At 44.5% G+C, this 25,296-nt stretch overlaps 1 protein-coding gene across 1 annotated transcript in view; it reads right to left on the bottom strand.

The window, feature by feature from the left end:
- Window positions 1-606: 606 nt before the first annotated feature.
- Window positions 607-25,296, bottom strand: part of efnb1 (ephrin-B1) — a 65,748-nt gene continuing 41,058 nt past the window's right edge. Inside the window, exons 3-5 of the mRNA XM_071457244.1 lie at window positions 13,034-13,126; window positions 7,023-7,142; window positions 607-4,838 (exon numbers count right to left, since the gene is read on the bottom strand). Coding sequence (XP_071313345.1) covers window positions 4,447-4,838; window positions 7,023-7,142; window positions 13,034-13,126 — 605 coding nt within the window. The 3' untranslated portion in view covers window positions 607-4,446. The remainder of the gene's footprint in view (window positions 4,839-7,022; window positions 7,143-13,033; window positions 13,127-25,296) is intronic.

Here is a 25,296-nt window from a genome sequence, read left to right as displayed (position 1 = left end):
TCTCTCTCTCCTGCCATCAGTCTCCTCACTCGCCCACTACGTCTCTGTTCACATCATCAGCCGTACAGAAGCCATGCCCACAAACACTGCTGCGTTTGTCAGAGAAAATGCCCAATCACTTTAATAACATTTCATGGCATCTCTGCTTTCACCAAGGACTTGGAGTTTGTTCCTCAGTCAGATAAACGCAGACTGTAATTTCAGACAAACGCAATGGAAATGCCAAGTGCAGCCAATCAGATTTAATCATGTATGAAGAAATGTAATTCTGGAGGACACCAGGGCAGAGAGGGTTGATACGGGTATTAGTTACTATGCAAAAAGGCGTGTCCATACTCCCCGAATATGAATTTATGAAGCCTGCTTGCGATTTCAATCTGACTAATGTATCAGAACAAACCCATCTGTGCAGCACTGACCCCTGAGGTGAGGGTTTGGGGGAGCTGAGAGGGAAGTGCTGTGAGCGTGGGCGGCTGGTTTATGCTCCCACCATGAACCAAGGTGGTCAGCGAGATGGGAGATGAAATCTTTTACACACATTCATAACAGAAAGAAAGAAAGAAAGAAAGAAAGAAAGAAAGAAAGAAACGTCACACCAGAACAAGCTCCATGGGAAAAATTTTATTTATCAATATGCGGTTGTTTCCAAACTGGTGGAACGTTATTTCCATTGTAGCTGGTGCCAACAGGTTATGCTGAGAAGCGGCAAGAAAGTGAATGGCAAAAAAAAAAAAAAAAAAAAAAAAAGAAAAGAAATAAAATAACAACACTTGACAGTTATGATTCAAACGAAGGGAAACAAATTCAACAGGTTTTGCTTACACATGCACATTGAAAAATAATACTGTGGCTTTGAACAATAGCAGAAATCAACCTACAGTGAGACTCAAACTGTGAGCGACCAACATCCTTGTGCTAAATAAGGAAAGGAGGGATGACAAAGGAGAGGGGCGGAGGGAGAGAACGACAAGGAGAGAGAGCAACTTTAAAACAAAGGACCGCCTGGGAGATAATGAGTGGTGTAAACTGGATGATTTATTGGCGAGCGCAGTACGGTCACACTCTCATACGTGGCCCCCTTTTCCTTGTCTTTTTTTTCCCTTCCTGTACTCCCCCCCCCCTCCCCCCCCCCTCTCTCTCTCTCTACTCCTCTCTCTGTCTGGCCCAACAGACTTATTAAAACTGAGAAAAGATTAATCTTTGTGGAGCAAAATGTTTTTGTTACATTTCATAATGGAGTGGAAGGTGTAGGTAACTCAAAGGCAGTGGAATAACACAGTCTTCATATGCAGAGTTAAGTGCTGTCTCCAACAGGGAAGGGGCCTTATCATTCATAGTTTCAATGACCTATCCATTTCAAAGCCGCTCGGTGACAAAGCTTCAGTCCTGAACAGTTTCTGAGCAACTAGAATCCTGTTGAAGAGCGATGTAAAAACTCTGAACCCCAGTTTTTTGTTTTTTTTTTTGTTTTGTTTTGTTTTTTTTTCTTTTACACATGTGGTAACAAAGACTTTTTCGACAATACTGGACACTGCAAAAAAAACAGACAGCTCGTGTGTCCGCTGCAATATTCAGTTTAACTCTAAAAGAAAAGAAAATAAAAACATATTGCAAACAGAGACCAAAAAAATGCAAGGATTCATACAAAACACACTTTAAAAAGACAGCTATTTACAAACATCCTCCATTACAAAAATCTAAATTTAATTTTTATTATGAGCAGTGTTCAGGTGAAATTACATCTTAAATTGGGCTCTATCCATATATTTACATTTCTCTGTTACCTCCTCTTATTTTTTTTTTCTCCCCCAAAATTTGAATAACATTAAGTGGTCACGAGAATGAATGAAAATGAGATATGGTTTGTGGTAATTTGGTAATGACTCCCTTGGCTGGTGTAGGTGAATGGATGCGCACCGATCCGAAACAAAAATATTTGATCTAGATGTGTTTCACAGAGGGCCACTGAGGGCTGCATGCTGAGTTAAAACACAGGACCACAAAAGCACGAGCAGCTGTTTAGGTTGTTAACGCTAAGGTCAACGACACGCAAAAGCCATTGGAGTCTTCCCCGAGTCTTCAAGCTGGGCTGCCTTTTATCTCAGCAGTGTATACTCGTGGATGGCAATAGTTTGTGGCAGAGGATGATAGGTCTCTCTGCTGGTGAATAAACATTCACCGGCAGTCTGACCATTTGACTGGAGATAAACCTGGACCCGTCAGTCTCGGTGTGTCCGTGCGTGTGTGTGCACATGTGCATCAAACGTCAGCTCGTGTCTGCGTGCTGAGGAATAGCTGTTCTTATCTTCTCTCCTCTCACACATCATTAACCGGGACTGCGGCGCTTTGGCAGCCACACTGTTTGGGAGCACCTAGCTCCAGCCCCAAAACAAGTCAATGTTCAGCTGCTACAGCACAGATGCATTCACACACACACACACACACACACTCACTCACTCACTCACTCACTCACAGAGAGAGGAGAAAACTGCAAATATAAGCACAAATAAGCACACATAGAAGCGCCAACATGTGCGCACCCCCCCCCCCACCTAAAGGCCAGCTTCGGCGTGCACACTTGCACACATCCAGCTGCAGTAAATCCTGTCTCGGTGCCGCTGCCCTGGGCTGTGTGATAGCTGAGCTGCAGTGTCCTCGCTGGCTGAACACCTTGAGTGTGGAATATTCTGCACAGCATTTTTATTCACAGCACAACTGGTGAGAGGATGGAAAAATGAATGCTAAACTACCTCCACCTCAACCCCCCCCCCACCTGCCCACCCCCACCTGCCCCCACCCGCCATCTTCCTCTCAGGTTAAAGCCAAGTCGCGGGAACATTTTCTCCTTTATCCGCCGCTCTCTCTCTCTCTTTCCTCCCCGGCTGGTGAGTGTGGGCACGGAGATGGCACATAGATTAGTCACATGCTGGCACACTCCACTGACTCATCTACAGATGGCAGCCAATTGGCAATTGGCATCTGACAATACTGTATCCCAACGTTCATCCGTAGCTCGCCATCCATCTAACTTATATATAGGGCATCCTACCTATGTAGGCCAGCCAATCAGTGCTGACTACCCAACCTACGCCCACCTCACCTAGGCAGCAGGCACCAAACTAACTGTTTGTTCTCACCTTTGGTGCTACACCATAAGCATCAAACAACTATCAACCTGCCTGCTGTCTTGAAAACCATCTCCCCGAAAGCTCATCAGACACAATAAAACCTTCAATCGATGCCAGCTGGAGCACTGGAAGGGTTTTGTGAGGTGTCTGTCTGTCGGCGCCTCAGTCTGTCTGTCTTGTTTTTGAAGCTCACGATACAGTAACTTACTGTTCTACCCCTAAGCCAATAAGTCTGCCCAGATACAAGACAGGTCTGGACATGCCCAAACACACACACACACACACACACACACGCCCTAAGATGCACACAAGAAGGTCATAAATACCAGAGTAACGGTAAAGCCCATATCAGACCAATGGAGAAGGGAGTGATTCCCAGAAACACACACACAGACACACACACACACACAGGCACAGGCACGCACACCTCGACATCAACAGTCCAGGTCAAGGTACCCTCTTAGGAAAACAAAAATGAGCGCAGTGGATGATATGGGTGGTGAGAAGATGGAGTGATAATGATGATCTATTCAACTCTATACATTGTGCACTTGTAGGAAAAGTCTAACAAAATACAACTGCTTTGTGAACTGACTCAGGGTTCGAGGAAATCCTCCTTCAAAAATAGTAAGTAAGGCAAACATCAGAGGTGCGAAGGGAGAGGAACACATTATTTCACACACTGTGTCTGATACCTGAGCTATCTGGAGAGTTTCCTGGCCCAGCACAGAGCCCTGACTAACACACACACACACACATGCACGCAGGCAGACGCAGACACACACACACACACACACACACACACATATTTTATGCTTGCACACAAATTGCAGGCTGAGTGGCATTCGGGGCCTGTGTCTGCCCGTTCCTGCCTGTGTGCTAGGATGGTGTGTTTAATTGGGTGTAGCACAGACTATACTTCAGGGAACTGAGATAAGTTATATCCTGCCCATTAAAAAGGGACAGCAAACCAGGAAGCTGAAGTTCCATCTGTTGGTTTGCTCCAGCCCCGCCCCCCCGTCGGAGCACAACAGGGGAGACGTAGAAGGTGGGACGTGAGGGAAGGAGGAGGAGGGGGGTGGGGATTGTCAGACAACCCAGACAAACAGAATAAACCTCTCATCAGTCAGCTCGCAACCCCGCTGGTTACTGGTCAGTGCGTGTCTCTCCAGATTTGTGCAGCAGGTGGTAGTAATAACAGGGGCTTGAAGAAGCATCAAGTCCCCAGAATGCAAAGGAAGGTCTTCTTCCCAAGAACGTAAATCAAGCGCTCCTCTCTTTCTCTCTCCTGGCTGTGTCGTTGGCTGTGCGGAGCGTGTCAGACTTTGTAGTAGATGTTGGCAGGGCTCTGCGGGGGCATCTCCTGGACAATGTAGACAGGGTGGCCATAGTCGCCGCTCACCTTCTCATAGTGAGGGCAGTAGTTGTTCTCTGTCCGCAGCGGAATGATGATGTCACTGGGCTCCGTGCCAGCCGTGCCCCCGGGCAGCTTGGGATTGGACAGCGTGCTGAGCGACAGCGCCGAGGGGCGGGCCTGCGAGTGGGCATTCTTCCTGGCGCGCTTGCGCATCTTGATGAGCAGAATGACGAGGAGGAGGATGAGCAGGAGGAAGATGATGCAGCCAGCCCCGATGGCGGAGAACACGGCCACTCTGGATCCGAGGATGCCGTCCGAGTTTGCCGAGGAACCCTGGTCCTGATTCATGTGGTCTAGAGAGAGAAATAAAAAGAGAGGGGGGGGGGTTAGGGACAGTACAAAAGTTATTATAGGGGGAGGGAGGGTCAGAGAAGGAAGGTATTGTCATCTATTTTTGCTGAAAGAAGGGGAGGATCTTTTTTTTAACCTCATAACTCTTTTTTTATATTTTTGAGATTTATTATATGAAAAAAAGCTCAAATATGTACATCAAAAAGGTGGTTGTCAGGTGGAGTTTTATTTTTCCATATGTTGACAATATGGGGTGCAAAGGCCCTTCAGACAGTCACCTGAAACTATTTAGCAGATCTATACTCACAAACAGGAAGTGCCTGTATTCTCAACATTTGTTTGAATAAATACATTATTTTGAAATACTGCATACAGACGACAGACAATCAGAGCTGTAATAACATTTACAGTGAGCCAGTTCTGTCATATGTAGATCTCACTGTTCTGGTACTAAATCAACTATGATCACAGCCCCGTTTGTTGTTTTCTCTACATGACTAAGCCCCACTGAAGTAATCTAATTGAATTAGCTTTGTCACAATAGCCTCCTAATGAAATCTGTAGTCATCACTCAACATAACCAAGATTCTTGCCCTGATAAGATTGAACCCGGGCAAGTCGTCTGACATGTCGAGGCCACATTTGTACGGCAAAGGCCAAGTGAGATATGAAGAAAAAAAACAGAGGAGGGCATATCTGAACATCTGATTTTATTTATTCTTTTGTCTGAAGGGTTCAGGATGGGGGGGGGGGGGGGGGCTGTTGCTGGATGGGAGAGAGAATGACTGGCTCCTCTAGTGACTGAAATCTGAGGAGAACCAAATCTGTTTTCCATGTATGCATGCAGCTGCTGCCAAGGAGCAGGACTCACTCCCCCCCCACCCCCCCACCCCCACTTCCCACCAGCACCACCCCTTTACTGTCCATGCCCCCCACCCCCCCGCACACACACAGTCATACACACTCACACACACTCACACACACACACACACAGGCACACAAAAAAATGCCATACCTCCGGAGACTGCCTTCCCCACTAATGACTGTGTCTCCGCACTCGGCTGACCACTCTGCACTTAACCATTTATTGAGGAGGGAAGAGGTGCGCCTTCTGCCTTATCACGACTAAATGACAACACTGAAAGCTACTGATTCCAGGCTTATCGGTGAAATCAGAAGCATGAGGAATTTTGTACATTCTGGGCGCAGGAGAAAGGCTGTCAGAAATTTCATTCCTGAAATATCAGCCCCTCAAACCACAGTGACACGTCCTTCATTCCACCCTCCACTTCTTCACTTGACATAATCACTGATCTAACAATGGTAGACAGGTAAAAGCCCCTGGAATAGGGAAAAGTGACATTAGGAAATCTTTTTATAGAGCAACTAATGTCAAATAAGCAATTATTAAATGAGGACGGCTTATCACATTGGGACAGGCAGAACAGTCTGTACTTGGAGGAGAAAGTTTGTGGGATACAAAGTTGTGGAGTAAGTCAAAAAGTTAGTGTAGGGAGTGATCTGAAATAATTAAAAAAAAGAAGAAGAAAGGTCCTGCTGTGGGAAGCAGCTATGAAAGGTGCTGGTGAAAACAGGAAACAAGGAGAGCCCAGAGCATCCGAGGGGGCTCAAGTGACTTCTTCAATTATCTCTGCTTTTAATCTTCATTGATCTGCAATTCTAATGAGGTGTAAAAAGATATATAATAAAGAAGTATGTCTTTGAGTCTCCTTGGGTGCAGCACACACTTTGTGTAAAGTATGAATAAGTGAAGTGACTCAGGGCAAGCTATATTTGTTTTGGGTGCGGTTCCATATTGTGTAATTGCGAGCTGCATTTTGGTGAGTATTACTTCATTGTGTTCAACACTGGTTCTACACCTATTTCATCTTGTTGACCCCCAGCAATCAAAGGAACGCCCACAGCATGAGAGAGCCATAGGAGAGAATACCTACTTTGGGAGAGTCAACTATGATTTTTATTTTCTCTTTTGAGGCTAAATGTGATTAATTATTAGCAGAACCCTTGAGGCTGTGAATATTCGATTTTTTTTTTTTTTTTTTCATTTCAAAAACCTTTATCTTACTAAAATATTTGCACTCTAGAAACTAGAAAGCATTCTGGACAGAGTCTGGAGAAGCACTTCACGGGCTTCTTTTTTAGTGTCGGTCTGTCAATCTGCTCACCAGTGTTTCCTGGCACCTCGGGTCCACTCCCTCGACCCTGGTCAGGCGGACTGGGACTGGACTCCGGTATGGCATTGTCTTCCGGAGCCTCGGGCGCTGCAGGGTTCACTGCGTTTGGAACTGTGGGAAACAAGAAACACACAGAAACTCAGCCTTGGCGAGTAGCACCCGCTGAATTACAATGACTCGTTCCTCTGCATCGGCAAGGATTATTTTTTATTATCTTTGATACATCTTTTATACACTGAGAAGGTTATCTCTGCATGTGTTGAAAGCATCTCAGAAGTGGAGATGAAAGCAAAAAAAGAGGAAGGACAAGTTAGCAAACGTCTGTGAAACACGCCAGTATCCCTGTCCTGTCGTAAAAACTGAGCTCACATCTACATCAGCAGCTCCTTCAGCAAACACTCAGACAGGCATTTCCAACACTGACACTTTCATGGGAGCGTAAGACGCTCCCACACACACACAGACACACGTGCACACATATATGCACACACCCAGAGTATATTTACAATATACTAAGGCATGGCAGAATGAGGGTAAAGTAGTTATATATTAACTTTTTATTGTTTTTACATTATTCATCACGTTAAAAGGCCATAATATGCCTTATTTATTGCTCTGGCTTTAACTCTGCCTGAATGAGGCACACTTCTGTGGAGGAGAGAATAGGAGGACAGGAAGAGAAGGGGGGAGACGAAGAGGAGAGGCAAGGAGAGGAGAAGAGGGGAGGGGGTTGCCTAAGCTCAGAGGGGCAGGCAAAGGAAACAGACAGTTTATCTGTCTGTCTGTTGTGATTTCAGCACACGCACTTTGAAGTCTTTGTGCGGTAAACACTGGTGGGTCCGCAGCGTGTCTTTTACGAGAGCAGGGCCGGCAGACGGAGCACTGTTATAAACTATTACCAAGAACGCTCAGATGGATTCCACAGGACACTATCTGATGCCGCTCTTCTATCAAGCCTTATCTGCATCTGCCCAAAGGCCTGCTCAAGGCGTGTGTGTGAGAAACACAGAGTGAGGCGTGTGGGGAGGCAATTTACATTTGAGTCCCTCGTGGCAAGTTTGTGTGGCATGTGTGTGGTCGTGCATATGTGTGCGTGTGTGTGTGAGTGGCCTGACTGTCTAGCAGTCTATTTTCTATTTCCACCCCAGTTTGGCTGAGACACGAGGAGGGAAATGATTCGGGTGTGGGACGTCTGGCAGATTGAACGACAGAAAAGAGATGAGAAACGTGAGGAAAGGCAGAGAAGGAAAGGAAAATAAAATCATGGCGGTGTCCACTTCTTTTTCCCTTTTCTTTTTTCTTTTTGGTATTCGGTGAATATGACACCACTATTAAGAAGTCAATCTCCTCTCCTCTTCTACCTTCTCCATGTCCAGACCACCACCACATTGCGCCATACTGATTGCAGCAGTGGTGAACATAGCCATGAGCTGTTGTGCGCCGTCAATAATTGATGAGAAAAGACAGGAGTGAGAAGTGGGAACATTCACGCATGGCAGAGGATATGAGAGGACACAGTGATCTGATTCACTCCATGCATATAGCCCCAGCACTGTGCGTCAACCACTGAGCATGTGCAGGGAGCGTTGTAATGTTCTGACCCATTTTTCTGTGTGTACTGCTGACATTTCCCTTAGCTATGCAGACAGCAACTACCTCAGAACTGCCAACCCACCAGAAGGAGGGAGAAGGCGGAGGGGGGGGGGGGGCGGCGGAGTGAGGGAGACAGTGATCGAGGGACACTGGAGATACAGATATGTTGGGAGAGGTAGAAGGGAGAGAGAATGAGGGAGGGCAGGGGCTTGGGGGGTGGCGGCGCAGAGATGCGTGCGAGGCAGTGAGTCAACATATTTCTAATGAGCGCAGTGACATGATCTGGTGGAGGAGAAAGAAAGAAAGCGAACAGTGATAGATGTATAAAATATGGGCTCCCCGCATTTCCTGCTCATTCAATTTCTCTTCCTTTTTACTTCACATTTTCTATAAAGACAAAAGACGGAACACGAGGTATTTAAAGCACAATTAGATATCAGCGTGTCAGGGCGCATAACTTCCCACAAATGGATGATTCAATGTGATTAAACCTGGGAGTGTTTCAACAGGAAAATGCAAATGTAACATTAAAAGAATGTGCACATATTGCACATTGGGATGAGTCACCGAAATATAGTCCATAGTGCAAAGTGCAAAGGAGTAAGAGTGGACATATGGGGAGGATCTCGGGGACTTGGCTAAAGAAAAGTGTTGGCATTCAGATGCAGAGATGGAGTAAATGTGACACAATAGCATCTTGGGCCGGAGCCAAGCGGAGCCCAGGTTTTCTTGTGTTTGTTGAAACAACATCTCGTGTGGCTGCAGAAGGTTGAGTGTAACACTGCAAATAAGGATTGTTTTCGTCACTGATCAGCCTTTTGAGGGTTTTCCTTCAACACAGATTTAAATGAGTTTTCCAGAGCCCACGGTGATGTACAAACCACCTACATGCTAAAATATATTCCATTTTTGATTCAGTAAAACAAAAGAGAGATGCATATCTTCGCATTTCAGAAGCAACAATCTGAAAATGTTCACAATATTTTTTGCTGGATAAATGACTCTGTCGTACAAAATGACAATCAAATGAATTTTCTGTCAACCCTTTAGCCAATTAATCAGCAAATCCTTTCAGCGCTATTGGAGTCAATCAAAAACATCACTCTTTTTAAAAGACAGCAAATTATATTGCTTCCATGCACAGAAATGATCAGCTGATGAATGAGGAACTGGTGTTTTTCTTTGTCATACGTGATTGTAAACTGAATGTCTTTGGGTTTTGGACTATTTCATATAAAATTGTTGGATGACAGTGGTGGAGAATGTATTCAGATCCTTCGCACAAGCAAAAGTAACAACACCACATTGTAAAAATACCTTTACAAACAAAAGTCCTGCAAGTATAAGCAACATTTTTTGTACCTATATAGTTAGTGATGGTGGAGCTATTTTAAATATAGCTGAGTTGTTTAATCTACAGCAATACACCATTATTTATATGACAGGCAAAACATAATTTTGTTAAGTCACTAGATGTCTAAGAAATGTCCATAGAAATATTCAAGCAAAGTAAAAGTATCTCAAAATTGTACTTGTAAGTGCAGTATTTGTGTAAATGTACTTAGACTCCACCTTTATCCAGTAAAATGAGTCATTTAAATCTGTCATCTCGGACTCTGGCAATTTACATTATTCATTTTTCTGCATTTTCTCACATGTTCATTAAAATAATTGGCAGATTCAGCGATAATGAAAACAATCATTAGTCGCAGCTCTAGCTGTGCCTTCTTTATGTTTTCAGGGAAAAAACACTCAACCTAGAAACAGTCCACAGCAGTCAACCCAAAGTTTCTGTCAATGCTCTCATTTCTCACGGCCCTTCTTCAAATAGTTACTGGGTTGGATGGGCACATTATGCATCAAATATTCCACCCACAGAAATAGATTTAAAAGTAGTAGCAGCTGGGCCAGCAGCATCTCTTCTAACAAGGTTTTTAGGGCACATCGATTGTGAGTGACAGCTCACTTCAGACCGTTTTGGGAAATGAGTGCATGGCTCTGGCGAGGTTGAGGAACAGCCGGCAGCCACAGAAACAGACACAAGCTGAGAGGAACTTTCCTAGAACTTTCCCTCGAATGAGACGTTTCCTTTCAAATTTTATTTACATGTCCAGGGAGTTGTTTCTATTTTTTTTTTTTTTTTTTTTTACCTCCCAGGTAATAGTTAAGTGTAAAAGTCTGTGTTGGCTGCACTCATGCAGGCGTGTTGTCATTTGGCGATGCTGTTGCAACCCCCGGCTGTCGGATGCTCTAATTGACCTACATGGAGAGATAATGCGATGCCTGCCTGTTTCTGTGGTGGTTGTGGGTATTTTTCTCTGTATCTGCTGAATTTTTGTTCAGACCTTGCTAGCATCAGCAGCTTGTTAGCTTCTATTCCCCCACCGACTGCCAGGATACACTGCTGTCAACCCACTAGCCAACACACATACACACACACTCTCTCTCTCTCTCTCTCTCTCTCTCTCTCTCTCTCTCTCCCTCTCTCTCTCTCTCTCTCTCTCTCTCTCTCTCTCTCTGCAGTTTTCTCAGCAAGTCAGTTTATTTCTGACATGTTGAGATCCAGCTTCTAAGCTGAATCAGATCATCGTGGCGGGCAGATGTTCCTCTGAGAGGGTGGTTAGTGTCTGTTTCAGTCAAAACAACCACACTAAGGAAGGGGGGAATGTTTACGGAGTAACACATCTGTGTACTGTACCCTGTCAAAATCAGGATATAGACGTCCACATATTGAATAAAACTACATCTAAAAGTGAAGTGCACGATGCAAACCAAATGTTGTGTCCAAGGATATCTAAACAAAGCTCTCCTGTTTACTTCCAGCATTTTTAGATGATTTACCCCGACCATGCTCTTTCACTGTGATTTCAAACACATTTTCACTCTGTGATGAATGTATAAGAAACAAGTAGAGAAACAGCTGAGGGACATCAGAAGATGAAGTGGAGTCATTCTTCACTGTAATCTCTTATTTGGTTGTTATTTCTTAGAGATCTCATTTTCTAGACTATCTGCACAAACTGCTTTTGTATATGAAGAGATTGATTCAAAACTACTGTATATGGTTAATAGAGGTGGGGAATGTGATAGCAGTCTTCCATCACAATATATATATAATTTTAGAGCACGTAGAGCAGATATTTCATGATTTAATTGAGAAACCAGCCAGATGGAAAAGTTCTTTCATGGCACACTTATACCTAACAAATCAGGGCACTTCATCACTTTAAAGCAAAAATCCTGTAAATCCAATAGTGCAGTCTATAAAGCAGTCCTGCTTATTGATTTGCAACAGTGCCTGCAATGACCCAGACCCAAATCTCTGTCATCATGCAGTGTCTATCACTACAGTACCCAACTGAAGACTTGCTTTATTAGTAACCATTTTCAACTATTTTCAGGTTGTTTTTTTTGTAACTTCCTACTTTACATTTGTTCACCAGCATCTAATGCTTGTGGGTGTGGGTGTGTGTGTGTGTGTGTGTGTGTGTGTGTGTGTGTTTGTGTGTGTGTATGTGTGAGAGAGTGGTGTGTAACTTTACATAAGGTCATCTGTGTCCCAAGTGTTTATACACATGTATTAATTAATAATATCAATCAATGATAAATTAAGATTGAATCACAGCAGGTTTAAAACATTTTATAAATGTGGGCCAAAATTACAAACCATGTTGAGCTTGATAGATCATTCAGTTCAGTTTGCCTCTTTAAAATATCTCTGAATAAATAAATACAATAACAAATGCTATATATATATATATATAGATATATATGTACATAAAAAGACTGATTTAATGAGCCATTTGCAGTTTCATCAGCTGTGTGCACACATTTATAAAAAGTTTTAAACATGCTGTGTTTCTATTTTAATTTATTCTTGATTGACATTATTAATTTATACATGTGTATGAGCAGTTTAGAGTAGCAGTTGAGTTGTTTTTTATTTTTTTCAAAATAAAAGGAACACTTGTGGAGATGCATGGTTTTCCTTGGCTGTTAATGTTATATAGTGATGCATGACTGCAATTTACAGACCACAGTTTAAGATTTTTGTACATTTCATATACAGCATATCAAGTACAAATATATTGAATATAGGATATAAGGAAAATAAGGATTTTGTAAAATGATGGAAGATTTGAACATTATGATGCAACACCACTGAAAAGTTGCAAAGTAGCACCCAGCTCTGGGTAACACTATGAAAGAAAACTGTCAACGCTGGTGACTTGTTCATTTCATAACACAACTTAACAGTTGTAGAGAGTGGGTCCCGTCAGAGGCCGGTGGTGGACAAAGTCACGGTAGGCACACATGGCGATAAATGAAAATGTCACACCAAAGTGAAACATGGCTTCGAGGCAGCAGTGCTGTATTGTGTTCCACATGTGAGGTGAGCGCACATTTACCTTGCCCGACTTTCATGATGACTTTCATGGCTCGGCTCTTGCACACGCCTCCCTCTCGGTTCTCCAGGCCTTCCACTGTACCATTGGAGGTTGCTGGAGGGAGGGAAGGAGGAGACAAAGAGAGAGAGGAGAAGGTGGAGGACGAAGAGAAGGAAGGCAGGAGAGAGAGGAGGAGAGAAGATGACACACTCGTTAATGAGCACGTCCACAACGCACCGAACTAATCAATATTTACGACAAGCACTGATTAGCTGTTCCAGTGATTAGCCGTTCTCACCCTCAATCAACCGGCAGCTCCTCTCGACGGTACCTCTCATTAACACAATAAAGTGAAGTCAAATGAATGGAACAACATTAGAGGCTACTGAGGGAGGGTGGCTGCTGAGGTGTAGAGGGGGAACATGGTCAGACCTGTGTGTGTGTGTGTGTGTGTGTGTGTGTGTGTGTGTGTGTGTGTGAGACAGTGTGTGTGTTTTCGGTCTGTGCATAGTTTAGCAGTGAGACATGCCAGCGAGAGTTCCAGCTGCTTGCCAAGTCCTCGAGCAGCTTACTCCCTCTGAGCCACATGTGTCATTACTTGCTGGTAGTGCTGAGAGCTAAATGCCTCCCTTAATGTTTGTGCGTGCATGTGTGTGTGTACATTTATATATTATAGCGTGCGCGTGCGTGTGTTAGCTTCTCTCCATTTGTTTGAAAGTGTGTGTTCGGCTCGGACTTGAGCGAGGAGCTCAGGGTCGAGGGTTGTTTATCCAATGTCACATTCACTTCAGACACTGTGACACAATTGGCTGTCTATTTTAGGGCCCATGATAATGACCTAGGGAGACAGAGTGTGACTCTGACCTTTACACTGAGCGTATGTGCGTACGTGTGTATATATATGTGTGTGTGTGTGTGTGTGTGTGTGTGTGTGTGTGCGTCTGTGTGGGCTCATGCGATGGCAGCTCTAATTTTGGAATTCCCCAAATGCTCTCCATCTCCGCTCCTGCTGGTTTAACTTCTCCCTTCCTCCGAAATGCTTTTGTTTCTCTTCCTCACATTATCCATCTTAGTCTCCCTCTCTCTCTCTTCCTCTCTCTCTCTCTCTCTGTTTTTTCCCCTCACTTCATTTAGTTTTTTATCTGTGCTATCTGGCTCTTCCCCCTCCCCTTCCCTCCCTCTTAACTCAATGACCATCTCCCTGGGTGATTGCTTCAGATGGCACCCTCATTATGATGAGATAGACTTGGAGAGGGTGCTTATCTAATGATGACACAATGAGAGACAGACTCAGCTACAGATGTAGGGAGGGAGGGTTGGGTGGGTCCAAACAATGCACTCCAAACATTGAGTTACTTGCCTCGCTGGCACAATGTATCAATGTTTCTACATGTGCTGTAAACTGATGTTGTACCGAGCGGTGTCGAAATCTGGCTCTGCAGCGACGGAAAAGCTCATCTGGTTGATTCATGCCTTGTCATTCCTAAGCATTATTAATGCTGACGTTTTGTTGCCCCGTGGGATTTCGGCTTTGTACTCCGGCGAAATTGGAGAAAACTAAGTAATGAATTGCACTAATATTATGTTACATTATCAGATCATACTCAGGCTCCAAATTACAAAGAGAACCACAACATTTTGTTAGTGCGGCTGGAGTACGTGATAATTTGTGAGAATGATTGTGATAACATCGTGTCAGGAGCTCTTTGGCAAATTCCCCCCGCTGTAGACTCAACATGACTGAGTGAACCGGACACTGAAATATATGCAGGGATATATATATACAAGGGGCCAGAGGAGCCGGGTGCTGCGCAGGAACAAAAAGACTTTAAATTTACGTGGGACATTAATGTGAATGAACACTCAAGGCTAAGTGAGTCTTATGATTTATGTAAAGTCTATGCAGGGAGCATGTCTCTGTTAAAGGGAACATTCAAAGACAGTGAGGTGAGCGGCCTGTTTCCAGTCTTAAAGGCACACTGACTCTCAGCCCAGACGCTGCCACACGTGCTAACCTCATTCAGCCATTTTCCACCCAATTTCTCCTCTTCTTTCAATTTTTTAAATTTCCAGGGCAAGGTTATACAAAAATTAGCTCTTTGAAGATCGAGCTCAAAGGCGCTGAATAATCTGACTAAGAGTGAGCGTCATGCTATGAATTTCATCCACTCGGGGAGAGCAAATCTTCTCAGTGTTAACTTGCTTCTGTCATCTAAATTAACTATTCCTCGGGGCTGGCTGAACAGGCTGCTGCATTACTGATGTGGCATGATGATAGGTTGGCCCTCGGAGGATTCTGTTTAGGCTAAAAACTGAGAGAGAGCTGGATTTATAAAGAGATGATCACTTTATACATTGTTTGTATTCAGGCCATTTAAAACGTCAAATAATTCAAGGCCTTTACTGTACCGCTGGAAATTCATAATCCGATTAACCGTGTCCAATTTTAACCACATTTCCTTATGTGAATCCATCTTTTAAGTACTGTTCAAGATGGAAATCGACTACAGGAACAACTGTTGAGTGTGTTAAAAAAATGTCTTGCAGTCTGTTAAGTGCCATGCACTCCTGTGTTTGTCATTCTAACCCCTGTCTGCTATCAGTGTATTTACATCTATCATGTCAGAGTTCACTCAAAAAACAGATGACTTCCAGCCACGATTTTCAAACTCCCAAACCCTACTACACAGCAAGGACACACGGCCAGTTTTTATTTTTTTTTATTTTTATTTTTTTTAATCTGAAAGCCTCTCTCTCACTCAATTTTTTCTCCCTCTCTAACTCTCTCTCTCTAACTCTCTCTCTCTCTCTCTCTCTCTCTCACTCATTTCATCCTGGCATACTGACGTTAATCCAAATCTGGATTTCCAGATATTAAAAGGCCGACGGTCATGTCGTGTTTTGGAAAGAGGAAACTGGGGAATTGGGTCTTCCTGTGTGTCTCAGTGGAGATAAAAACACAAGGGGATAAAGCAACAACAGGACCCAGAACAAAGAAGCTGCCAGTCTGCTGCTAATGATTTAGTGGAACAAACCAGTTCAACGTTAGCGGTCCAGAATACCGAAAGAACTGGTCATTGCATGAAGGAATGTTGCTTTTTTTTTTTTTTTTTTTTTTTTTAATAAAGCAGTTGGCTCCAAAGAGGGTTTTTTGTATGATTTAAGGCCCTCTTTGTGGGTGTGGATCATTGGCCACAGAGTGACTAGTGAGAGAACAAAAGATCTACAGCTGCTGAAGTCATAAGAGAAACCAGGTGCCAAATGTTGATGTTGGGAAATATCTACAGTACAAATGTATCAGCCAAGAGAACGCCATAGAAGGGAAATAGCTGGCCTGCAACAACAGCTCCAGCTCTAATACTGCACACATACCACTACTGCTAACACATTAACATGCATATATGAATGCACACACTTCCATATACACAAATGCACACAGATTTCACAAGGACATTCAGGGTAGAGAGGGAGGTCTGCTCCCTGAGGTGCTCCGAGGAGAGGAGTGGGAGATGTGTGAGAGATGCAGTGCTGACTGGCCGAGACGACACAAGCTCAGGCTAGAGTGCGATGCGGTGGTCTATATTTATTCTCAGGTCTGCTAAATGAGGTCACTCAGGTGGTCCTGCTGAATACATTCCCCATCTCCATCATGAATCATCTGCTGCTTATTATTCCTGTCCAGCCCAGGAGGGTTTTGCTTTCATACAGCGCAATGGGCCTGTGTGCACGTGTGCGTGCATGTGTGTGTGTGTATGTATGTGTGTGCATGCGTGCACTCCAGTGTCTATGCATGCCCGTGCGTGCTCGCGTGCGCAACATCTGCCCAAAGCACTGAACGAGGGGATAGATACAGCCCATGTGACAGACAGAGAGCAGGTTGTTTAATGAGAAAGTGGATGAGAGGTGACATTCATTGGCTACCTTTCACACACCGCCCCCCCATTCTCCTCAGCATTCAGACTTCCACTTAGACGAGCCAAGCAGGCAGTGGGTAGTCACAGTAACCACCAATAATAATGTCTACATTTTCAAACCAAAAAAAAAAAAAAAAACGCTAAATACATAAACAGGCACAACCGGGATCTGATCACTCACACTTAGCATCAAGGAAAAACACCAGCACACAGAGTCGTTTCATCCATTTGAGGCAAAGCAGGGAGCTGAGCACAGCCTGTCAGGTATGTGTGTCTGCACCAAACAGAGCGTCACAACAGAAATGGCTATTTCTCATACCTGCGATACTCCTATCTCGGTTTTTGTTTACATTAGTGAACCAGAGTCAAAGCGGGGAGAAGGAAAAGAGAGCCTATTTGCCCAAAATATTTCACTCCTGAATGAGCACAGAGAGGGTTAGATTAGGTTTATGGGCCTGATTCCAGAGATAACCCTCCCCAGCAGATCTGGCATGCATGCAAGCATGCACGTGCATGTGTATACACACACACACGCACATACACAAACACATACAGAGTGAGGTTGGCAGACTGGAATAATACTGGAGGATCTAGATGTTTGCACTTTGAACCTTTTCTAATCCTGAGTATTAGGGCATGGCTAAAGCCTGATTATGGCAGAATGAAATGGATCTAAATAGATGTCCCAGCCCATCAGCCCTCCATTTCTTTGTCCTAGAAATAGAAATGGAAATCAGTAATCAACCTTCAACCTCTCGCTCGCCGTCTCTCCCACGAAGCCTCCTCCGCAGGTTTGGCATGGGCAAAGAAAATTCATTCAGACTTTTCATATCATCTCAGATGAATAAGGCGCACTCAGCCCGGTCAGTGTTTTCTTCTCGTGTTTCTCTTCCATAATAGAACTGGGCAGACAGTATAAAAAAAGCCATATCTTTGACACTAGCGCCACAAAATTTTCATGCTATTTTGAAAATCCAATATTGAAATTAGGTTTGGATAAATGTGGTTTTGTGTAATGTGTGTGGACACAGCTGATTTTCTAATCTTCATGTTGAATAATGGTGCTTTTTTTTTTTTTTTTCAACATTTTGTTTTTGCAAAGCATCATCATGTAGCCGCTCTAACATCGCTGCGTGCTGCCTGTTCCCAGGAGTCACTTTGCTGTGCGTACGGTAAGAAGGTAGCAGCATTAGTGTCAAGGTTTAAGATGGTTAGCGGCCCAGTGCACACAACTGTTGCTCAGCTCACTGCTTCAGTATACAGCCAGAGGGGGAGCTCCTCTCCTGTGTACTGATTAGACTGCTCTCCCTCTCTCTCACACACACACACACACACGCGCGCGCGCACATGCACGCACGCACATAGACACGCACAAGCAAAAAGCAACAGCATGCACGGTAGCACACACACAAATACAGCCACATTCGAAATGGTTGCGGGAAAAAAATACAGACATGTAAGCACTTGGACCCACAGAAGCGAACACACGCCGAAGTACACACTGACATGTGTACGCACACACACAAATGCATATTCACACACACACACATACACACACACACACACACACACACACACACATTGGCTGCCTGTGTAGCCAGAAGATCAGGCAGGACTTAAGAGCTCCTCCGGCACCAAAATTACAGGGTACCTCTAAATCCTCCCAGCAGAGAGCACTATGGGATAGCATGGGGCGGGGTGAGGAGGGAGGGGTGGGTGGTGCTGCAGAGGGGTGAGGGAGGGAGGTGAAGTGGTGAGGTGTGTGTGTGTGTGTGTGTGCAGTTGTTGGGGGGTGAGGTGTTTAGAGAGTAGATGGAAAGAGGAGTGCGGGGTGAGGAGGGGCAGGAGAGGAAGCGGGAGATTCCTTTTTTTGAAGACGAGCGAGTGTGCAAGCCGGGGAGGAGTGAGACCTGATCTGTCTGAAGTGTGCTCGCGTGTGTGTGTGTGTGTGTAGGACGGTGGATGGGGCTGTCTGTGCGTGCATATGTCAGTGAGAGAATATGGAAGGAGGTGATGAAGTGAGGAGTTGAGAGGAGGAGGAGGAGGAGGAGGAGAGCTCAGTTTGAAAAAAAGAAGAAGTGGGAGGTGATCTCTCTTTGTGAAGCAGAGGAAGCATATGTGTGTGTTGGATTGTGTGCGTGTGTGTGTGTGTGGCTGCCAGCTTGCTTCCCTTCTCACTCACACTCACCTCGCCATTTCTGTTACATTGTCCCTTGAGTCTCTTATGTGCATTTTGGCCTCTGTGCATTTAAGCATCTCTTTGTCGAGTTGTGTGTATGTGTATTTATGTATGCATTTGTGTGTATTTGTGTGTGTTATATGCTTAGGAAGATATGTGTGTGAATGTGAATTTGTATGTCTGCCTGTATACAAATGTTTGGAAGTATGTGAGTTTCCTTGGTGAGTTTTTATTTTGTGTGTGTGTGTGTTTGTGTGTGTATGCATGTGTGTGAGAGTGACATCAGTCAAGACAGTCCCAGATTACTGAGCCAAAGGTTGGGCATTATGGACTTCCATGGCCTGCACCACTGGGCTAGTGCTTCAAGTCTACTCATGGCAGCTTTTAACCTCTGCAGAGGACCTGTCAGCGGCTCCCAAAGTGTCTTTGTGTGTATCTGCGAGTGTGTGCGTGTCTGTACAACACTCCCAGCCTGCAGACACAGAGAGCTTCTGCATCATTTAGCTGCGGGTGCCTGTGTGTCACCTCTCCGGTGAATCCAACGGGGCAGAGCTTTTACACTGCTGCACTTTCTACTCCCCATTTCCCAAATCAGCATGTTCCAAAACCCTGTGCTCCTGTCCACGGCACAAAACTTCCCTGTGTGTCTGCACACACACACACACACACACACACACACACAAGCACAAACAGAGAATGACATTGTCCTGTACGCCTGAGCACAAGGAAACACATAAGACAGGATGCGCACATGGATAATTTTCACATAGACACACACACCCACGCCTACACACAAACACAAGTACACACACGGTGCAGGCCGTCTGTCGGATCAGTAGGAGATAAAGGATGCAGAATAACAGGAGGACCTTGGGGAGCAGAGCAAGTCATCTGTCTCAAACATGAACAGACTGAGCGCACTCCAACATGACAGATGTAGACAGACTCATCTTAGAGCACATCGCATCCAGAACCTTTCTACTGCACTCACTGCCCCCCGCCCCCGCCCCCTCCCATCCCCTCCACTTACACACACACATAAACACTCACAAAATGAAGGAGGCCTGCTCAAAATGTGCATGCACGCTTCTAAGCCGAGACCCACATAATCTGACAGGTGTGCACCGGGGGAGCGCAGATCATAGAATTCTGAATGTGGTCGATTAAAACAGAGTAACCTTGGCGGGCCGGGGGGGGGGGGGGGGGGGGGGGGGGCTTATAATAGCTTATAATACTATAAGCTGTTGCATATAGTGTTAAAGTTATGAGAAGAAACGACAGCAGCCAAAGCATCCAATATTAATTTCATAACCACACTGTGACTGTGAAATTCAAGCCTAGCGTGACTCTGTTGTTCTCAATATGGAACATTTTTAGATATTAGCTTTTTCAACTTTACCAGCTATAATGTATTCTGTTGTGTGGAGAAGTTGCCAGTAGCCCACACAACCCTCCCTAATGACAGAGTAGCTAATTGGCTGTAATGGCTCTTTTCACCGATATCACTGAGCTGCAGCCGCAGAAAACCTCAGCAATTTTACACAAACCATGTGCGGGGGGAAAAACAGCGTGAAGAAGAAGAAGAAGCCTGGCCTGCAGTCACTCTTTTTCTTTTTTCTTTTTGTGCTCCAGCTGACCAGCAGATGTATACATCGAAATGCACGGGCTCAGCCACGAAAGGAAGAAGAACCTTTCAGATGGTTCTGACTGTTATTTTTCTTTGTTTGCTGCAAACGTCACGCGCCATCAACTAGACAATTATTTTTTAAAACTGGCACAACCCTAGTGGGCCCACACACATTAACACCCTTGAATATACAAAACTAACAGGTGAACAAACATGCCCTGAGAGCTACACAAACACACAAACACCCAGCACTCACACGCTCACACTCACACACACACACACACACGCACACACACACACACACACACTCACACTCTCACACTTGCCTCTGAACTCTCCTCTCAGACAGTGCATCATTTGACTAATAGCAGCTGAAATGTTGCGTGTTCAGAGAAATAAGCAGGCGGGAAACTGGGTCAGAGAGAAAAAACTGGCATTTCACCTTCCTATTGGTCAGAGCTAAAGGTTAGAAGAGATGCAACACATGCTGAAGCACACATACGCACTAAAGCTAAAGGTTAATATTGTACATGTGGGAGTTGCAGAGTTACTGTTTATCTCGCTCTTAACCAATGTGTGTGTGTGTGTGTGTGTGTGTGTGTGTGTGTGTGTGTGTGTGCGTGTGTGTGCACAGGGCTTGTTTGTGAGCTTATGTGTGTAGTGAACAATGAGTACACAGAGTTTCATCCTTGTTAAAGACAAAGGGGAGTTACACATTAGTGTTTCATTAATCCCATCACTGGCCCCATGTTTCTCTGACCACAGAAGATGCCTACACTCATCGACCAGCATCCCATTAATCCACATCAACAACAGTCAACATGACTTCTTCTACTCTGGTATTCCCTCACCAGTTTCCCATCTACCCTCATTTCTTTTAAGGAGTTTCTGTTAAACTGACTGATCGCTTTCTGCTGCTACTTCAAATTAAGAGCCATACAGGCCTTACCTCAGACGTACCCTTTGGCCATGCCCAGAGTTGAGATCATTCTGGGAAATTCTACACAAAGAAATGGAGCATATTATCCAATTTTCATTCTCTATTAACCATCATTTTATACCGGGGAGAGTTGGGGAGAATGCCAAGAGAAACTGAGAAAAGAGATAAGTATCTGGTGAGAATATTAAGAGTAACTGCCCAGAAATTACGACTACAAAATGGCTGCAAAAAATATTTCCATTAATGCCAAAATAAGGGTGAATAATTAAATGTATCGGACAGATAAAATGTAAAATAAGGGGAATCTTTGTTTGTTAATTGTTAATTTGAGCTCTAGTTATGTGTGTATTTATTTATTTATCTACTTTTATTTTATGAAATTATTTCTTACTGTTTCCTAGCCTCTTAATTATTACAAATGGGCCCACAAATTGCGTCAGGCTCTCTTCACTAAATGAAAACAATGTTTTGTAATTATGCAGTCACATATGGCTTGATTATATGGAGATGTAAACCAGTGGAGGACTCTTACTGTAACACAGCTACTGCACAGGAAGTGCAGCCTCAGACATGAAGCTTAGCAGCGAGCCAACTTAAACGATTTGTGTCAGTGATTCCCAACCTTTTGGACTTGTGACCCCTCACCACAAATTATAGGAGATTTTTCCATCTCAGATTGTCTCATTTTAAGAGGCCTGAAGAGGTGAAAGTACCCATTATTCATAAGAGAAAATACCATTTTTGTGTAACGGAAATATATCCTTTCTTTCTTATCCCTGTCCTCTTTAATCATCTTGTGACCTCTAAGATTTTTCTTGGGACCACTTGTTGAGTCCCCATCCTTTGGTTGGGAATCACTGGTCTAAAAATGTGATATTTTTCTGCACCTTTTTGGTTGAAAACTATTTTGCCTCCAAAGAAAATGCATTCAGAAAGCTCTCAGTAACACTCAATGAATAAACAAACTACAGTGTTCTGAGCTCCTTCTCATTGTAATAAAACTTGCAAAATTACAGGTTGTCAAGAGAGAAAACAGGGAGTAGAGCTCTGATTATCCCATTATTGTTTCCATAAAAATGCCTTTGTAATAAGCTGAGCGTATTATAAGTCCCAGTAGTTTTCCTCAAAAACATCCACATTGGTGGGTGGTATTGGTATTGTCAGGTTACATGTGTAATCAGCTGACAGATGCCCACAGAGAGTCTCTTGGTGAGTTTGTTCCTCAGCAGGAGGCTCATTGATGTTTTCGTCTTGCTTCATTTGCACTGATAATCACATGAGGTGAACCATGGTTCACTCACTAAATCCCAGCAGATGATAAAACAGATCCCCTCCGTCTTCTCTCTGGCCTTTGTGGTCATCTACAAAGGTGATATGGGACTCTGGACCCCGGAGAGGAGTGGCCCTGCTTCGATCTGAAGCTCCACGAGCCACAAATCAGCCTGTGCTGGCTGATAAAAGAAGCGCTGGGATGGATCGGAATGTGGTGGGAGATAGTTGTGGCATGTCAAAGGCCATGAGGCTCCAGAAATCTAGACTGACTAAAGAGATAATCTGTGAGCAAACTCCCCCAAAGGGAAATCAGAGCCGAAGCCCTGGAACAAGTTAACGAACAAGAACAGCGGAGGCCGATATGTCCTCAGAGAACTCGCTGCTCATGCCGGTGCATGTAAAAAATGTGCTCACAGGGACTGTGTGTGTGTGTCTCTGTGTGCGTTTATGCAAATGTGTTTAGATGTGTGTTACATGTGTGTAAGGCTCGCCTGTGTCTGCGTGGAGCTCCTACACTGTGTCCATTCATCCTCTGTGGAGCTTCATTTTCACTGACCTTTTCAATCTGGCCTCCAGAAAAGAGTTATGACAACTGAGCAGCCCCATGTTCCTCGGCACAGTAATACACATCAAAGACGGGAAACAAACAAACAAACAAACAATAACTCTTACCACAGAGTCAGCACTTCCAGTCTCAAATAGGCAATGATTTAGTAAGGGACAGGAAGTGGTACAGTGATGTGATGTGCGAGGAGAGACAAGAGCAGGCGTTAAAGCCCAGGTGAGAAAACTGCCTTCAGGCTAATGAAACTGCCTGTGTGATGATCAGGCCAGAGGAAAACACAAAGTGAAAGATTTAGGGCTACAGCTAACTTTGTTTGGCGTGTAGATAATTTTTTTTTTTTTTTTTTATCCGATTCATTGTTTCATCTATAAAGTGCCAAAATGGCAAATGACAATCTCCCAGAGAAAACGATGATATTTCCAGAAGTCTAACCACCAGTTCAAAACCCAAATCTATTCAATTTACAGTGATGTTAATAACAGAAAAGCAGCAAATCCTCGCATCTGGGAGGCTGGAACGAGAAAACGTTTAGGATATTGACTTGATAAATGCCTCGAATGAGTGGTTGAATAAATGTTTTAGAACTGGAGAGATTATGGTGCAGACAGGCAATAAGACAGTGAGATGGACAGAGAGAGAGAGGGAAAGAGAGTGAGAGAGAGATGTCAGAGACAGAGCAAGAGACACAGACTTGTTAAAGAGGAGTGAGTTGATGTCAGCCCATCTGTTGTCTGCAAAAAAAACAAAATCTGCAAGAGACTGGACCGAGGCAGAGACACAGAGCAAAAGAGAGAGAGGATAGTGCACAGGTGTGGGAGTGTGCATGTGTCCCTGTGACCGTGCACGTGTGAGTGTGTGAGCGCGTATGTGTGAGCCTGTGTGCCTGAACCCTCGGGGAATCCTCTGTACCTGCTAACATAGAGTCGACTGAACAAAGCTGACTGCAGCCAACATGGGACCTAAGTCAGTGCAGCTCTGATGCACGCACACACACACACACACACACACACACACACACACACACACAGAGACACTGAGAGACACATGGTGACATAGAGACAGACAGATATATAATAGATACAGGGTCTGATGTAGCTGATGTGTAAAGTGCCAGAGCTCCAAGCGCAGCTCCAAACCACAGTGAAGGCTCCTCTGAGCTCTGAGGCCAGGCTGCAACACAAGAAGCAGGAAAAGAAACACACTCTTCCTCCCTTCCCCTGTTATTCGCCAAAACCCCAATCAGAGAGCACAGCAGACCACAGAGAAAATGCTGCTGATTACATCCTAATACACACAAAGCCAGCAGCTGACGCACACATACAAACATGCACGCGCACACACACACACACTGATTACATCCTCTCTGGTGCTCCTCTATCCTCATCCCTGGTATCGGTTACACGGTAAAGCCATGCTGATCGAGGATCAGTGTTTTTTGGCACAGGGCGGTGAAAGAGTTCGGGAGCTTAACCTCTAGTCGGAGAGAGGAGAGAGAGTGAGGCTCCGGACCCCCGGTGCCCCCAGCACAAATAAACAGCCACAACACAAAAATGTCTGGCAGACTCGAAACAATTTCCTGAAGGATCTGTCACTGTGCAGGAGAGAGGAGGCAGAGGAGGGGGGCGGGGGAGGGAGGGGGGGATAAGATCTAAGGAGGAGAGAAAATAGGTGGAATGGAAAGGCAGAGGGAGAAAAAGATTAAGTTGCAGGAGAAAAAAGGGAGAGAGGAGCAGAAAGAGAGAAAGAAATTGGACCTGTGGGTTTGGAACGGGAGGTGAAATTGTTCC

The sequence above is a fragment of the Trachinotus anak genome, unplaced genomic scaffold, assembly GCF_046630095.1.
Source record: "Trachinotus anak isolate AG129_WGS33_773 ecotype Australia unplaced genomic scaffold, CSIRO_AGI_Tana_v1 ptg000021l, whole genome shotgun sequence".
NCBI lineage: Eukaryota > Metazoa > Chordata > Actinopteri > Carangiformes > Carangidae > Trachinotus > Trachinotus anak.
The sequence above is the reverse complement of the archived record's forward strand: the minus strand, read 5'-3'. Positions and strand labels throughout refer to the sequence as shown.